Below are 18,472 nucleotides of genomic sequence, written 5' to 3'. Positions count from 1 at the left end.
TCTATGGAAGCTGCATCATCATACACCTCTGCTACGAATATTTAAATCATTAATTTATAGGAGGATAGCACAGAGTCATGCAAGAGTGAGAACCATTGAACAAGATCTGCCAGGCCTGTTCAGCTTGCACTGAGCAGATGCTCTTAGAACCAAAGAGCTGCAACAGTAACACTTCTGAGGGACTTCCTTTGCCCCACACAACAGCGGTCTAATCTTGTTACTTACACAGCAGGGCCTTTGCAGGTTGGCAGAGTTTATTTGGGGAACCCAAATACAGCTTCAGCAGAGAGGAAAGGATGGTTGCGAAGCCAACAGAAGCATTATTCTCCAAAGCAGGACAGGAACTACAGTATGCCAGGAATCATCATCATAAAAGTAGTACAGTAAATCTCCAAAGTGCTATGTGTACTAGTTTTGTACAGCTTTAGTTATAGAATTTGAGGTCAACATCAAGAATATTCATAGGAGCTGACTGATTCTCCTCTTCTTTTCATACAAACCATGCCCAAAAGGGACTATTGTGATCGAGTCCGACTTTCTGTCTAACAGGTCATAGATTTTTCCCCCTAAATAATTCCTAGATCATCTCTTTCCAGGAAACATCCAATCTTGATTTAAGAAATTGCCAGTGATGGAGAATCCACCCCGATCCTCGGTAAATTGTTCCTAAGGTTAATTACTTATCTGCCCTTCGTTGAAATTGCTCTTTTGCTTTCTTTGCAGTAACCTGAGTTGCTGGACATGGTTGCCCAGAACTAGGAGGTACATTAGTTACTTCATCATACTTCTCCCTGCCACTTTTATTTATTCATTCAGTTGCTCTCTCTCCTTATGCTGATGGCAACCTCAATACCAGGAACTCTACCCCAAGCAACAGGAAAAGATGCAGCACTCGGTGGCACTGGTTCCTGCCTGAGCAATTCAGATGTACACTACAAGGTCTAGCATCTTTCTGTACTAATGAATAACCACAGCAGGTCCTGGGCAGCAGGACCCAGTGTGGTGAAAGCATGAGGGTGGTATGCAAAGATCAAGTGCCATTTATTAGTAGCCATGGCTCTTACTGGTTTGGGGAAAGAGATGATCACAGTTCTTAACAATTGGGGTCCCAACTAGCCCTCTGTTGTGGTTAATTTGCAGGATGCAAGCCCAGAGAGTCCTGCAACCAGACCGTGAACTCTTAATTGGTCAATACTACACTAGCGTATGTGCCTGATGGCTAAGAAACTGCAGTTTTGCAAGATGGTGAACATGTGAACCATCTGTTCTTTCAAAGAAGCACTTATGAAAATTAAACATTGGCTGTTGTCCCAAATCTGACAAATTAAAAAAAGAATAAAAAAATCAAATCTTCAGATTAGCATCAACTTCAAATTTGAGGCACCATAGTTTAGCAGTGAAAACAGGGGTGAATTGAGATTCAGTGGACCTGGATTGCATTCCAAGTTCTGCTAAGGACTGGTTGCATTATCTTGGGTATTTAAAGCAGCAGGGAAACTATCTGTAACAATGTTCCTCAGCTCAAAGGCCATGACCCACAGGGGTCCCAAAAGGCAAATGGGGGGGGGGGTCACAAGGCATTGAAAATTCTATTGCAATCTAAAGCAAAGGAAATCTTGTTCCCCATTCCCTGTGGTCTGCTCCATCAACCTCTCTAACATGCACAAATGATATGGGCCTATTGTTATCAGATATGTTTTATTCTTACTTTTATAGTAAATACAATGTGGGATTTTTTTATTTTTACTTTGAATCAGGTTGGCAATCCCTTAAGAGGCTGATAAATAAAATAGGGGTAACAATATGTACATACCTACTTTTGTAAAATGCTTTGAGATCATGACATGAAAGACTATGTATGTGCAAGCCATTTTACACTGCCTCTCAATCTTTGTACTCTTCATAAGTAAAAGCTTTTGCTTCCTTATGAATGGGGTTTAGTGAATCCTTAGTGTAGAAGAGGTTCTATTCTATTCAAACTCTTGTATTGCGTGCATCACCATGGCATCTGAGCTGGATTCCCTGGGTCGAATTCTGTGCTCAGATACTCCTATTTGCACCAATGTAATTCCAGTAGTTTCGATAAGAACAGAATCTATTGCCCTTGGTACATGAATAAGGAAGTGCCAGCTTGCTTTAACTAACAAATTTTGACCAACCTGAAATTCAATGTGTTTTCATTTGTTATCTGTATGGCTGTGAGAGCTTCCCGAATACAATACAGTTTCGCCTACATACGTGCTCTTTGACAAATACAAAGCAGCCCAGCGACTGCAAGAGGCCATTTGGCATCTTCTGACTTTGGAAAGATCAAAAGAATTTTTACGTCTAGCAGCGTCAGCTTTTGTGACAGTCTATTCAAAGGAGACACCAAGCTGTCTGTGTTCTGTACACTGCAGAGAGAGGACAGAAAATTCACTGGATCATTCTAGTTCTTGCCAGAGTACAACAAGCCAATTGCATGACAAGAGATTCCACATAGAGTTTCTCTCATCCAGCACGCATTCAAAATATGGAGCAGAATTACATGGCCTGGAGTACTGTTCTTTACACCCATAATCTCATGTCACCTATTAGATAAAGCAAAGAAAGGCAACTTGGGAGTGGCCATTATTCCTTCACAAACTCAAGTAGAGGTTTTGTGTACTCGACACCTATTGTGTACAAATTTTGTGTACTACACCCTGGGCCAGCTCCAGGCACCAGCAGAGGAAGCACATACCTGGGGCAGCACATACTAAGGGGCAGCATTCCATCCATTCTTGGGGCAGCACAATCCGGGTGGCTTTTTTTTTTTTTTGTGTATGCGCGCGTGCTTTGGCAGTCCAGGCGGCTTTTTTTTTTTTCCTCCTGCTTGAGGCAGCAAAAATGGTAGAGCCAGTCCTGAGGACAGAGCACCACAGTAGGTGTAGTCCACTATTCTGAGCCACTTATTAGAGGCTCATAAGCCCACTTTGGCCTTGGTTTACAGAGCTGAATCTTCGATCAGGCAGAATAGAGCACTGAAAACCATTTATCATAATCTACAGACTCAGCATTAGTCCCGAGCGTCACGTTGCTTGAAAGCGGTGTTTTAAATTTCTCTATCAAATAAAAAGATTTCAGTGTACAAAGTGAATGGTCAAATGTACACGGATGGAACTACAACTTACTACTCAGGGTTTGATTGTCAGAATGCATTGGATCTACAGGTGCTGGACAAAAGATACTACCAGATTATCAAACTGGGTGTGAAAACTAAATTTATGGGTCTACTGACAGGAGTGCATATGGGAGACCACTACCAGTGGCATCAGGTCATCTCCACTCAAAGTCTACTGATAAGCACACTAGAGGCTGTGTTGACTGAGGGCACAGGTGCTATAAAAGCATGAGGGGAAAAAAAAACCCCACACCTCAATAGCTGTAGTCCTAACAATAAGAAAACTGAGCAACCACCATCCGCCATCACATGAGGGAAAAAGGACTGGCTATTAACTCTGCACTCAGCCAATTATAAACCTCTGTAGACAAAGAGGAAACATGATCATTTGTCCAATATATTACTGTTTTGTTTTTTCACACTTTAAAACAGGAACCACTGGGCTAAATTCATCCCTGCTAGAAGTAGAAATTTCCTCCTGAAGTTAACATATCTTAAAATCAGGCAGCTTGATTAGCTGTTTGATGGGGAGTTTTACACCTTCTTCTGAAGCATGATTATCCAGTCTCCAATGACAGACTAGATTTCCCTACTTCTATCATGTGTCCAAAGGCTATTTTAACACACCATCAACACTTGTATTGCTTGTTGTGCTAATTAAAATCTTATGGCATTGAAGTTTTCTATATCCCAGACCAACGGCAGCCCTTGCATTCCTTGATTACAATTATTCAAGATTTGTCCTGAATAATTGCATCTTTTAAAGGTTGCTTTAAACCTGTCAACTCAGTCTCTACACCACCAACTTTAAAGTACTTAAATGTATTCGACTGAGCACACCGTATTTTACAAATCCACTTTGCTTTGTCTCTACAGTTGCACTACTACAGTGCATCTGTGTGGAGTGCACTCAGAACAAGGAATGTTTTACTTTGGTTTATGTGAATGGTTTGTGTTTTGATATTACACAGTATAAACAACCCAATGGATTGTCTCTTATGAGAAAAGTCTTCTCTAAGAGTTGCCAGCCAATAATTGTATAACCTCAACAGCAGTGCTAGATAACACTGAAGGTCAGACACATTCAATGGTGTACCTGGATGATGGTTTTTTTTCCCCTGAACTAAAAACAGCTTAAAATAACTCACTTTTTCTGAACAGTATTTAGAGAGAAGTGATTAATAGTAGGTCTCCACCAGTCACTCATGAGTAGGGTGACCAGATGTCCTGATTTTATAGGCACAGTCCCGATATTTAGTGCTTTTTCTTATATAGGCTCCTATTACCCCCCACCCTCTGTCCTGATTTTTCAGACTTGCTGTCTGGTCACCCTACTCATGAGTAACTTGGGGAGGCATGGCCTTATGTCTGAATCGTGATTCCTGAGTCATGTCTCCCTCACCTGTGATAAATGCGTGTGGTACACATGGGATAGTTTTCAGAGTAGCAGCCGTGTTAGTCTGTATCTGCAAAAAGAACAGGAGTACTTTTGGCACCTTAGAGTACAACTCTATTTGTCTATTGCAGAGACCAGTACAAGAACCATAGCATTTCAACCTCATTGAACTCATCCCAGTACTGCCAGTAGCAGTGTTACGGTATTAGAACTGCAGCATTTAAAACCCAGGGCTACGAGAGCCACATTACTAACCCACCCATATTTCCACATATTCCTTAACGGATTCCCTCCTCAACCCCCTTTCCTCTCTCATTCACACAAGAAAAAGTCAAGAAGATCCATTGTAACTTCCTCCAGCTCCTTCCCAGCCACTGACAGGGTTCTTGGGTGCCCTGTTCCACTAGTGCGGCATTTCTCAGACCGGCCTCTCTGGTTTTCCTAACACCTCTCTAATTGCTCCTTCAACATCTCTTGCCCTCCTCCACTCAGTGAAACCTTGCCTGCCCTTCCTCCCCCCTCCCACCCCTTACATCCTGTCTAGCTGTCTCATTTGCTCACACAGCTTCCAGCTAGCACCTATATACAGATGACTCAGCTCCACTTTTTACTCCTCACCATGCAATCTCTCCTTCTAGCCAATTCCATCTCTCAGCTTGTCACCCTGATATCTCCTCCCAGATGGCATACCGTCAATTAAAACAATTTAACATGCCTCAAACTGACCCCCTTACCTTTCCTCCAAAACCCTCCTGTCAATCAGGCCAATAACCAGGGAGGGGTGCATGTCATTTTTGACACTCCACATCCCCTGCCACACACACACTAAGTCTAATTCAAAGGGAGGGGGGGAGAGGAGGGAACAGATCTTTTCTTGCTGTACAGAGAGCTAAGGCTCTCATCCAGCCCATCATCCTCTCCAGTCTTGATTACTGATTTTTCCCTAATTGTAGTGTGGCAGATAATTGAAAATCTGTCATTTGTGAGCAGATACTCCAGAGCATCTGCGTTGGATCATGATTACTTACAATACGTAGATGATACTGCTTCAAATAAGTCAATTGAATATCTTGGAGGTTGGGCTATAAAAATTGCAAATGGAGGATATCTGCTCCTTTTATGCATGGATGTGTAGATCCATCATTGTAGTTGAAGCAGAGCGCTTTTTCAAATATCTGTTTCAAGGCATGGTTAACATGCCCTGTTGTACTTCGCCACAGTGAAGAAATTGGTGTCTTGATTAATTTATTTGTGTATGCTAGTCTGTCAGAGTGCTTTCTGATCCCAATGCTCTACAGAAAATTTGAAACAAAGCTGAATCAAACCACATAATTTAGGTGAAAAGGGTCAGTCTGTTCTAATTATCCAGGCTATTTCAACATTTCTTTTAAAAAGCCAGCTCGTGGTCAAAGACTACGTGTAGGTTTGGGAATGTAGCCAAAATGTTACAAGAATTTGCCAATTTTTACTTTTTCAGTTTGAGATCAGACAAAATGAAAGCTGTGGCACTAAGTTTTCCCAGCCAGCCTCATTCCTCCAGCCCTTCATGCTTAGGGCCCTACTAAATTCATGGCCCATTTTGGTAAATTTCACGGTCGTAGGATTTTAAAAATAGCAAGTGTCATGATTTCAACTATTTAAATCTGAAATTTCATGGTATTGTAATTGGAGGGATCCTGACCCAAAAATAAGTTGAGGGCGGGGGAAGGGGAAGGTATTTCAAGGTTATTGTAGGGGGGTTGCAGAACTGCTACTCTTACATCTCTCTCTGTAGTGAGAGAAAGTAGTATTCAATCAACTATATTTTCTGGATGAACCAGACTGTTCCCTAGTGGACTGCACAGGATTAAGGCAAGTGCCCCATATTGCTGCTTTTCTATGCAAGGGAGGGAATGAGGTACAGGGAGGAACACTTACCAATTTGTTTTCTTCTTCTTCCAATTAAGACTGTATATATATATTGATTATTCCTACCCTCATCACAGAAGCTGCCAAGAACCTAATAGTAAACAACACCTGGTATCTCATCAGAGAGTTTGAAAACAAAAATTTCTATGTAAGAAATAAATGTACTTATCAGATTTTCTGTCGGTCACTTTTCCCCTGTTAACAGGGATGTGTGTGAAGACAGGATCTCTTAATATTCAACCCCTGCAGTAATTATTTGTGATGTCACTAAGCAGAGCGTACTCCTAGAGCAGCAGGAAAAAATGAGCTCTTAAAAAAAACAAGAGATCTTGTGTTTGTCATTAGTGGGAGATCAGGGAAGAGCGGCACAAACAGAATCTATTGCATAAACATGATTGGCTCTAAAGAGAGCCGGATAAATTCCCATAGACATGTGGGTACAGGGCACTAAGTGTGCTAGTGGGGCACTATCCCTTCTGTGGGACTGGCAACACTGCTGGAGTTCTACCGAGGATGGCAGCCTGTGAGAGTCAGCCACATACATTATACGTACCCTCAACCTTTCATTTATTTGCTCAAGCTCTTGGCATTTAAGAGATCTCCAACATTTTACCCTGTCTTCTTGCCTTAAGTCATCAGCTTTACCATGAGATGCATCTTTCAGAGATGAAATGTGCACTACATGTATGTCTGCAAATCCCAGCCAACAGTAATTTTGGAAATGACTAGTAGCTCCATCTAGTGACTGAAATAAACAGGCCCTGGGAGAGGATGGATTTAGAAGGATTAGAGACTGCTTATGCAAACATCCTCCCTAGGGCAAGTCTCTAAGAGGAATAGTCTTGGATTCCCCTTGCCAAGCAAAACGAATAGAAAACAAAGTATTACTGAGAATCCTCCTCTACGCCTCTCATTCAGAAGCAGGAGAATTAGCGCCTTAAGAAAAAAAAATTATGGAAGGCTATTGCAAGAGTTGATAATTGTATTTGCTTCTGAAATTACATCAAATTATTTCTTCTTCTTCCCCACCACAAGCTAATTTAAAACTCCTGCAAAATACAGAGAATTGGTAAATTCCATATAGCATATGCACAATTATTCTTTATGCTCCACTCAATGAGACAACAAGCAGCTGAAATCCAGCTGGAAAGTTTTCAGGCACACTTTGGCAAAGGGATTTCCCTACCTTTCTATCACTGAAGTAAGTACCTTACCACAAACCAGATCCTAGCAGATGAGTGTAACCAACTGCTACTAGGATTGTTCCATAATAGAACTTTGATCATCATTCAAAAAGCCTTTAAAGTGCCCAGTATCTAGGACTGAGTCTCATGGAGTTTTGAGTAGCATATGTCAGAACCTGGACTTTGGATAAAGCCCAAACTTCATTCTTAGTTCAGAATGGAAGTGCTTAAAAAAAATGCACTGAAAACCCCCCAGAGTTTTCTCTTCCTCATTTGAGACATGTTTCCCGAAGGAAAGATAAAGGGTGAGGTCATGGTTGCAAAAAACAGGATGAAGGTGCAGAAGCCAAATTTTAAGGGTTTGAGTTACCCATGGATGGCCTCAGGGCTGCTTCCTGAAAAGGGGAATAACTAGATAGAACAGAAAGGTGAGCGATCAAAACTCAAGATAAAACCTTTTCCACCAATCACACCAAGTTCAAACTACTTCATCTGGAATCATGTGGCCAAAAAGGAAATGATCAACCCCCACAAAATAAAAAACTGAAAACCTTTGCAATGAGCCAACACCCTCATCTTTTCTGAAGGAATACTCAACCTGCTGGAATTGAAACAGCATCAAATTGTGTGGGATCACAGTCAGGGCCCCTTCTCTCACATAAAGAAAACCAAAACCACACACACGCTATACTGGAGCCCTTTCAATCCAAATGTGTCATTCCGGTGCCTGTCAATCTGAAAGTGAAATGGATCTCTTGTCATTTTCCAAGCTCAGAGAAGACAAAAATAAGTCCCTAAGAGTACCAAGCAGTAAGTTTGGTTCACTGGGCAGCACTGGGGACCTTGGAGGGCAAAAATTCAGTACACGTATGCACCACTGAAATCAATAGGCTTCTACATGTGAAAAGCTTTTTACGATCAGAACAGACTTCTCACTCCTTCTGGGTTAATAAGCCACGGTGTTATTTGTAGCACGGATACAGATGTATATACTGTCAATTGAAAGTGTCCCTTTAAACACAACATACCATCAACACTTAGAAGTTCGAATGCACTTCCTTTTACAGCTCAACAACAACAAAAAGGAAGACACTCTAAAGTACACCCTGTATTCATCTCTTTCAACAACACATGCCAATATTTACAAGGGCCAGTTTATTAATTTAGAACGCACACTATAATACACAGACTTGCAAAGAAGCCAGCAGATCTTAAGATTCAAATCCTGCTCACATTACTCATTCAAGTAGCCCCACAATGAGTCTATTCATGCAAGTATTCAGCAGGATTTGGGTCTAAATTCAGACATTAATATACACAAACTACAAACACCGCTTTTAATCGTGGTGGTTAAACAAAGAAAAATGCAACAATTACCCATTCAAATTCACTTTTATTCTAAGGGTCATTCATAATGCACTATAAAACATGTTCCGAGTCATCCAAGGACATCAGTATTTCCTAATGCAGCTTCTTGGGCTCTTGCTTTTAAACATTCTTCTTTACAATCTCGGGCCAGACTTAAATAGGCCTGAAGCAACACTGAATTCCTTCCCCAATTCCCTAAACAAATGTTCCATGTAGCATGGTTCCCTCACCATATTTGCACACAATAAAGTCACATTTGCACCTCTCTGATGCAAAGAGAGTCTGATTGTCTAATGCAATACAGTAATAATTTTTTAGTACCAAACAATATGAAAAATAATTGAAATAAAGAAAATAGTTGATTGTTTCTTAAAGTTATCATCCTTTAGAAATACATTTGGCATTTTTTGTTCTGTGCTGAGTGCACGGTAAGGGATTAGTTATACCACAAGGGACCATATAAATTCTTCTCCATTTCAAAAACCTGTTTTGTAAGTAGATAATTCAGATCCGTTATTGACTAATCTGGGGTATGCCTGCCTCTAATGTACAATCTATTCTGTCATATTTGAGTGATTGACTAGCGTAACTGTGATTACTGACAATAAAAGTAATAGTATAGAAATACCTACAGAGATTATAAAAATATAGAAATGCTAGGATTTTGACAATATCAGAAGCAAATTGCTACTGAAAAGTGATATTTCCAGTTTTTCACCCACATTGCAGAAGGAAGAAACAGGTAGAGAGATTTAAGCAGATTTTTATCAATATCATCCAGAGGAAAAGAAAAAAGGGATGGAGGGGACTCAGAGGGTTATTGTACAGAATCATATCTACCTAATCTAATCCAGGGGCAGTCATATCATCTGAGACTAAATGCTGTGCAAGGACTAAACAATGTAATAAGATCTTCATGGGGTAATCAGACCTAGTGTAGGTGTGATCAGGATACCTACTCCAAGTGTGACGTCACCTCTCCTTTATGCTTTAGGGGCTGAATCCAACTAATTGTGAAGTTAATGGGAGCCTTTCAAAAATACCACTCTAGCTGCTTTTTGCTGACTTGCAACTTGGTTGCTGATCAAAACCTCTAAATCCCTTGCTATCAAAGTGAAAACTATCCTTAATTTTGGTATTTATCTGCCAGAGTGCTAGGAAAAAATAATAATTCTGTGAAATCTTAACTGCACTAGCTCACATCTGAAAGACAGGAACTGGGTTAGACTTCCCGTATAACTGCATAAGCATGATATCATTACCCATATTTCATCTGTTTGACCATAGCTAAGTAATGATTTCAGATTTAAAATCTAAGATCTCTATAGGACTTCTTTGTAAAGACAAAGTCCTATCATTAAGACTGAGCACACTGGCTAGGCCATATTTTAAATGAATGCGGACAATTAAAAACCAAACCACCAAAAAGAATATGGTGATTCAAAACTCTGAAGCATAGGTGAAGAATCCAAACCTGAATATTACACAAAAGAGACCCGAATATTTGCCAGCTTCTCGTGTTTTATTAATCTTCCCACCTCTTCCTTTACAATGAGTGCCTGGGTGTAACCCAGGGTTACAGACAGATACAAGGAATACACTCTAAAGCTTAGAATTTGTAATGGAAATTAAGCACTTGTTTGGGGCCAAATCCTCAGCTGGTGTAAGTACAAGGAGTCATGCTGATTTCATACCAGCCTAGGATACAGCTCAGAGTACACCCAGATCAATTTCATTATCCTAGTAATAAGTAATAATTGGAGATATACCAATCTCCTAGAACTGGAAGGGACCTTGAAAGGTCATCGAGTCCAGCCTCCTGCCTTCACTAGCAGGACCAATTTTTGCCCCAGATCCCTAAGTGGCCCCCTCAAGGATTGAACTCACAACCCTGGGTTTAGCAGGCCAATGCTCAAACCACTGAGCTAGCCTTCCCTCCTAAATCCCTTTTTAGGGTCTGTTTTTTTGTGTTTTTTTTTTAAACTACTTAAACAATGTTTTGGAAGCAGCTATAGTAAAGAGGTGGGAATACAGAGCTGAAAATGATTGGACCTAGTGATCCACCTAGCTAGGGACTCACCTGCCCCCCCATCCTGACTGTGAGACTTGAGAGAGGCACTGTTGTTATTATTTCTATTCAGTAGTGCCTAGTGGCTCCAGGATCACCTGACTGTTTCGTATAGTTTCAGTGTCCTGGCTAGTCCCATCAACAGCAGTTTCCTCCCCATCTCCTCCAGTTTCAACTTTTTGGCCTCCCTCTCCCCACCCCATCCTGTTCCTTGCCTGCCCAACCACCTCTCCCAATATTACGTCTCAACCATCCCAGACCCACCTCTGTCGACCACAATTGCATTGTGTTACCACACACTGTATTACGTGTACAAATGGACATACCCTACAATCCATTGCACTGTAGCCTCACTACATGCATATTAGCAGCATCAGGTCCAGTGAAGGCAGCTAGGGCTTGAAGCGTCTAATAGTGGACAAAGAGGCTGGTAAGGTAGGGGTCAGGGAAAGAGGGGAACAGGAGGAAGTGAGCTTGGTTGTATGGTAGAAGAGTGGACTTGAGGAGTCAATCTCATCCCTTCCTCCAATCCCTGCGCACCCCAGTTGTTAATGCTGGATCATGTGTGCATTCTCTAGCTCCCTGCTCAGCTCCACCCCATTATAGGTTTTCTGGTTTGGTATTTAAAATAAATATCTATTTATTTATTTAGTCAGTCACCCTTTACCACCACTCCTGGGGCTGTGCAGTTTTCTGAGGCTCCATTATTTCTAATGACACAGCATAAGCTGCTAGATTCATCCACTGTGTCTAGCAAACCCCCACCAAGAGTCCAGCAGGAAAAGGCTGGGCCAGATTCTGATACCCTCAATTGACCTTGAACAGACGCATTAAATGGGGCAACTGTCTGAGTAAGGTATTGAGCAAGGGGGTATCAGAATCTGGCCCTTAGTAATCAAAGAAAGGAAGGACAGAAAAAGCACACACAGCAATAAAATGGAAGATTAGTATACCAGGTATTTTCAGAAACTGCTGGTGGGACCCTTGAAAGATTCGTTTTCCTTTATTTGTATTGCATGTTAATTTTTAAAGAATATTTAAGTCATTTTTTAACATGTGAATCTCAGGGTATGGCTACACTTACCGTTTGCAGCGCTGGTCATCCAGCTGTGCAGGGCCAGTGCTGGTGTGTGGCCACACTCACAGCTACCAGCGCTGGTGTGTGGCCACATTTGCAGCGCTGTTGGGAGTGATGCATTATGGGCAGCTATCCCAGCATTCAAGTGGCCACAACGTGCTTTTCAAAACAGGGGGGTGGAGTGGGGTCTAGTTTGACAGGGAGCAGGGGGAGAGAGAGAGGGGATTTTTGGAGCCAACACTGTGTGTTTAGCTTCCTGCCTTGAAAAATCAGAACATGTTTCCGACCCCTTAGTCTTAACTCTTAATTGCAAACAGCCTGCCGCCAACACCACAGCAAACAGGAGCTCTGTTTGTTTTTTAGATAAGCAGCAGCAGCAACAGAGCTCAGCACGGAGCTCGTTCATAACAAAACAAAGAGAGTAATTTATAAAAGCATTCTGGGATACATCCTTATACCCTGGAGGCCAATCACAGCGCTGGTGTGTGGCCACACTTGATGACCAGCGCTGCAGCACCAGCGCTGGAATCCTTATTCCCCATGCTGAGTGAGGTGTACGGCCAGCGCTGCAGCCAGGGAGTTGCAGCGCTGGAAGTGCCCTGCAGGTGTGGCCACTTACTAATTGCAGCGCTGGTGGAGGCTTTCCAGCGATGCAACTCGCCAGTGTAGCCATACCCACAGTTAAACACATCTTAGGTTTCATTTCCTATATTGCTCCAGTGCGGTTCTGCTCTGGTTCTCTGTGGACAAACTGATAATTTTCTGTGTGACATGTTTCTGTAGCTGAGTGTTCAAAGTCCTCAAACTTTCTGCCTGAACTGTAAATAAAAGAAAAGGGCAAATCTCACAGATCATCAACTGTTTGTTGGATCAGGGGAATAAGAAAGGGAAGGCACCTGAAGCTAAACTGTACCTTCAGATTCACACAGACGACATCTTCCATGGGGTTTAACAGGAAAGGTATGAGTATCCGAGCACAGAATTTGGCCTCTGGTGACAAAGCTGCCTTGACATTTGCCAGATGGAATGTTGCGCTTCGGACTACAAACCTGGCCTGCTAACCACAGCGCCTTCTTTGACAGAGGTGAAACTAAATTATCCTCTTGCTCCCACAGCATTACCCTTAGAGCTGGCTGGATCTCGGTTTAGTTGGAAAATGCCAGTTCGTCAAACCTGAAATTTCTTGTGAAAGCAAGATGGATCCAACAAACTTCTATGGAATCACAGGCTGGTTTCACTTCTTGCTAATTGCAGCAGTGACACTGACAAGAATGTCAATTTCACGCTGCAGCTGGGAGCAAATTTTGTTTCAGAAACACCATGTGTCAGTGTTTCCAAAACAAAGGGTGTGGGAATTTTTTTTGGGGGGGGGAGGGGAGGGATTTCAGGTTTGGGGGGGCAATGTCTAAATAACAAAAGCTCCCATGATCTGGAAATCCCACATTTCAGACATCTCTGGTTACTGACTACAATGTGCTTAACCAAAGGAAATGAGGAAACGTTTTGACCGCCGTTACATATCTAGGGCTAAATACTGTATTCTATACACCAGAATCTAGATTCTTTATACCAGAATTCTAAATCCAGAATCATTCCACATTAGCCTTTAGACTGAGAATGGATTACCTGCAACGTCATACCACTTTGCGCTGTCCAGTCAGTGGCCAGAAGAAAAGATACATGGCCAAAAAATTACTCTTGCACATATACAGTATTTGTGCACAGTTCCCAATGGCTTCAAGGAGGAGTTGCTCCTATCTATATAAGGGTAGAATTTGGCCCATGATATTTTTATTGGCAGATAAAAATATTTTCCTACTTTTAGAAGCAGGAAATGAGGAACAGAACAGTCTCTGCTCACAGGATAGAGATGAAGCAGGAAAGAAAGACCCCAACTGGAAACAGGAATCTGACATATCAAGACCCTTCTGTGTGCCTGGGGAGGAAAACAGAAATGGGAGCATCAGAGCTCCAAACAGATTGACTAGCAGCATTAAAATGACTGGCTGGGTAGGAAATATTCCTTGATTTAGGGAAAGAGAATTGACTGAGTAGGGAGGCAGAACTGACTGGGGAGAGATTTAATTGGAATAGAAATAGACACAATTAACTGGGAATGAATGGATTTATTTGGTGAGCACAATAGTGAATGGGGGAGTGAAGATCCAGTAATGGAAATTAAACATCCACTGATGTGCAGAGTTGGTGTGGCTTTGGGGGTGCCATTTTTCACCCACTTAGTGGCTTGGATGAGAAGGTGTTGGTAAAAGTTTTCCAGCCCTGTCTACCTTAATTACTGCCTCGCCTGACAAAATGGGTGGGAGAAATCAGAATGCATGTTATCATTTGGTTTTGGGAATATTAAGGATAATTAAATAATTCCTAAACATTTCTTTAAAATTTGAAGAGCCACTACGCTGCTGAATCACATTTCTGACCTGGTTCTAATCTCAATAATACTGGTTTTATACCGGTGTAATTCCATTGACATTAAGGGAGTTACTCCTAATTGACACTTCTGTGAGTAAGATCAGGCCCCATTATGCATTTGCAGCAATTAATTTCCAAGCACTGTGGAAGGCTCCAGACCAGCGGAGGGCAAACTACAGTCCACGGGCCAGATCCATCCCACAAGCTGTTTTAAGCTGGCCCACGAGCTGCACCATACTCATTTTGAAGTTGTCATTGGTCACCCTGGGCCTGATTTGAAGAGATTTTGAGCACCTGCAGTGCCTGTTGCCTTTGTTTGCGGTGGTCGGTGCTCAGCACTTCCGGAAACCATGGGGTCTCAAATTGGGCACATCTAAAAATGAGGCATCCCAAAATCTGTAGTAACATTTGAAAATTTGGCTGCAATTCTTATAAATAAATATATTATAGATTAACAAAATGAAACAAACGTCTGTTGTAAAAACACTGTACTACCAAGCCAAGGCCAATTACCAGCTTGACCCACTGCACTTGTATGTTGCAAGTCTTTCCCCTATATTTTGGCCTGATTTTCAGTTCCTCCATTCTTGAGGTTGGGACAGAAGGGAGCAAAGGCAACTACAAACTCACTTCCAATGTTCTGGGCCCACGCAAAGGCTCATCCAGCGTGTTGTGTAAATTAGAACAAGCCTCCAGACTTGGACTTACGCTCTGCTTTGCATGGCCTTCTAGGGAGCAGAGAATGATCTTAGTGCACTGACAATGTCCCTGATCTGCCCTCAATGCTAGGGGTTTGGAGCAAGACCAGTGCAGCACTCTTATGTCACTGGTCACCTGCCTGGGACTTTCTGAGTAATTTCCATCCATGTCAAGGCCTCTTTATGCTACCAGAAAGGCATAAAAGGGCCTTAGCATAACTGAATATCAGGTTCTTCATCTCAGGCTCTAAGTTCTATGGGGTAAGATAAACGTTCTTTAATGTTTGGAATGCACCTCGCGCATTGTAAGTGCTACCAGAAACAAATAAGAATATTAATAACTAAGATCAATGATAATTGTTGATCCTTCTCTCTACAATATGTTCAGGCAGATTCACATTTCCTGTATTGTTCTGTTTAAATAAAAAAAAAGTACAATAGCGATAAAGATTGTTTGGTTTGTTAAATAATCTATTTAGTGAGACTCTTAAAGGACTGCACATAATGAAGGAAAGTTTCTCATTGGAAGCAGCATTTTAGGTCAGGAGTGAATTCTAAAGCATTGAGGTCTTTTATGCCTTTAAATCGTCACTTTTGAAATAGTCAATTATTTCTCCATTCTATGGGAGGCCCACATGAATATTCAAGCAATTTGATTATTCAGTGAAAAGTTCTTGGAGTTAAAACATATTCCGTTCTGCAGACACAAGTGACTACACCAGAATGCTTAACACTTTACAGTGCCGAGAGAGGGGGAAAAAAATGCTCCTTCTCAGTGAGCTGCACAGAGGCAAAGAAGAGTAAAATCTTTCAGCGTATCCTAGAACTGCCCCCTAACATGTTCACCATCTTTCCCCAGGGCAAAAAAAAGCATGGACTCCACACACAAACAACAGCAATCTAAACTCTAATGTCTCCCAGCCACAGCTTCTCCTGCCTGCTGCCAGCCAGATCCTGTGCCTTGTTTTCACTTATGACAGTTTTACGCCAGTGGAACTACCTTGACTTCAATGGAGCTACTGCAGATATATACAGGTGTCAGTGACAGGAGAACCAGGCCCTTAAAGTTTGCATCCAGCAGGTCCCTCTCTAACCTCCAGAAACATCCATTTCTGGTCTCACCGGGCTAGTTGCCCAGCCCAAGGGTGGAGATACAGGTTCCTTAGGGCAGGTAGATTTGAGATCAGTGAGAGACTGTGGCTGCAGGGAGGTGAAAGTGAGTCAGGACTTGTTTCATGGAAGATTAGCAATTTGCTCCACCTCCCTACTGCCAAACCCTTCCTGATGATACCAGAACCCTTGTGACAACTATCAACTGGCTGTGTTAGATCATAGAATATCAGGGTTGGATGGGACCTCAAGAGGTCATCTAGTCCAACCCCCTGCTCAGAGCAGGACCAATCCCCAGACAGATTTTTGCCCCAGATCTCTAAATGGCCCCCTCAAGGCTTGAGCTCACAACCCAGGCCAATGCTTGAACCACTGAGCTAACCCTCCCCTAAATACATATCAGGGAACTAAACAATTCCTTAAGGTTTAAATGAAAGCCAACATCTTAGATACTCTTTTGGTACAGAAAATGTAGGTTTTTTTTATGTGAACTCTACAAGATTAACAAGCATGTAGTCCATTATCTATTGATCCACCAAGGAATCATTTATTGCATTCTGAATTTGCTGTGGTTTAATCCACAGAAGCAATTCTATCTCCTCATTCTTTCAGGTCAGCAATTAAATCTGTCATTTAATAAAACATGAGCTAAAATAAAGACACTTTGCAGACTTGTATTACAATACACGATACAAAGCTGTATACAAAAGGCTGGGGTAAATGGGAAGAAAAACAGACTTATTTTTCTGACACACTTAGGGCCAAATTCGTCATTGCTATAAATCCACTGAAGTGAATGCTATTGCATTAATGTTTCCATGTACAAAGTGCAAAACAAATACTTTCAATCCAAAAAGAATGTATTAGATTGAAGGGGGAAACAACCCAAAAGAAACAACAAAAGTAAAGTCTCAATGAGAAAGAGCAGTGTGTGTTGTCTCCACAGCAAATCTGAGAATAAAATATAGCTGTACTGTGTTCACCGGGTGAGCTCCGAAATTTAAAGGTTCAGCACAGAGGGGAAAAAAAAGACTGTAGAGATTCTGACATGACTTAATTCCACTCTCTCTATCTAAAAGCCATAACAATAGTATATAAAAATCATGGGTGTTGAAAGGCATCTGATATACCACATAGTGCACAGTTGCAATTTCTTAGGGGCAATGTATTTTACCAGCAGTTCTTAACCATGCCATTTTCTAAATAGCAACCTCTACATCTAAATTCATGTACTCTGGCAGCAAGCACGTTGTGTTTTCTAGAGTCCGCCCTCAGAGTTTCTAGGTATACTGTGGGTATGGCTACACTGGCGAGTTGCAGCACTGGAAAGCCTCCACCAGCGCTGCAATTAGTAAGTGGCCACACCTGCAGGGCACTTCCAGCGCTGCAACTCCCTGGCTGCAGCGCTGGCCATACACCTCACTCAGCATGGGGAATAAGGATTCCAGCGCTGGTGCTGCAGCGCTGGTCATCAAGTGTGGCCACACACCAGCACTGTGATTGGCCTCCAGGGTATAAGGATGTATCCCAGAATGCTTTTATAAATTACTCTTTGTTTTGTTATGCAGCCTCTTTGTTTTGTTATGAACGAGCTCCGCGTGGATTTTTCAAGGCAGGAAGCTAAACACACAGTGTTGGCTCCAAAAATCCCCTCTCTCTCTCCCCCCGCTCCCTGTCACACTAGACCCCACTCCACCCCCCTCTTTTGAAAAGCACATTGCGGCCACTTGAACGCTGGGATAGCTGCCCATAATGCATCACTCCCAACAGCGCTGCAAATGTGGCCACACACCAGCGCCGGTAGCTGTGAGTGTGGCCACACCAGCGCCGGCCCTGCACAGCTGGATGACCAGCGCTGCAAACTACACCCTGATGCAGATTTGTCAGCAGGTGCAATATAGTGTTGTTTCTCTGAATGCAAAAATAAAGTGCAGTGCCATGAGAGCTGTCGCTTATCTCTACAGCTGTTCAAACTTGAACATCACAACTGAGCCGGACCTGCAAACATTCTGTATGCAGGGCATTTGGAGCTTGGGAAAACTATCTCCTGTTTTTAAAAAGTCTGAATCAAGAATTAAAAACGTTTGGGA

At 42.2% G+C, this 18,472-nt stretch overlaps 1 protein-coding gene across 7 annotated transcripts in view; it reads right to left on the bottom strand.

Annotated features, from left to right (window-relative positions):
* RAB27B (RAB27B, member RAS oncogene family) overlaps window positions 1-18,472 on the bottom strand; it is a 36,402-nt gene that overhangs the window by 14,094 nt on the left and 3,836 nt on the right. The window contains exons 1-2 of one of the 7 annotated variants that reach the window (XM_045020352.1): window positions 7,633-7,676; window positions 4,545-4,608 (exon numbers count right to left, since the gene is read on the bottom strand). The exons of 3 other annotated variants lie outside the window; for them this stretch is intronic. Coding sequence is in view for 1 of the 4 variants with exons in the window: in XM_045020350.1 (XP_044876285.1) it covers window positions 4,545-4,570 (26 nt within the window). In the remaining 3 variants the exon portion in view is untranslated. Of the gene's footprint in view, window positions 1-4,544; window positions 4,609-7,632; window positions 7,713-18,472 lie in introns of those variants that run through there. 3 more of the 7 variants (XM_045020354.1, XM_045020357.1, XM_045020350.1) reach the window with 3 other exon arrangements.

Source organism: Mauremys mutica, chromosome 6 (assembly GCF_020497125.1).
Source record: "Mauremys mutica isolate MM-2020 ecotype Southern chromosome 6, ASM2049712v1, whole genome shotgun sequence".
Classification (NCBI taxonomy): domain Eukaryota; kingdom Metazoa; phylum Chordata; order Testudines; family Geoemydidae; genus Mauremys; species Mauremys mutica.
This window is presented reverse-complemented; position numbering and strand designations above follow the sequence as displayed.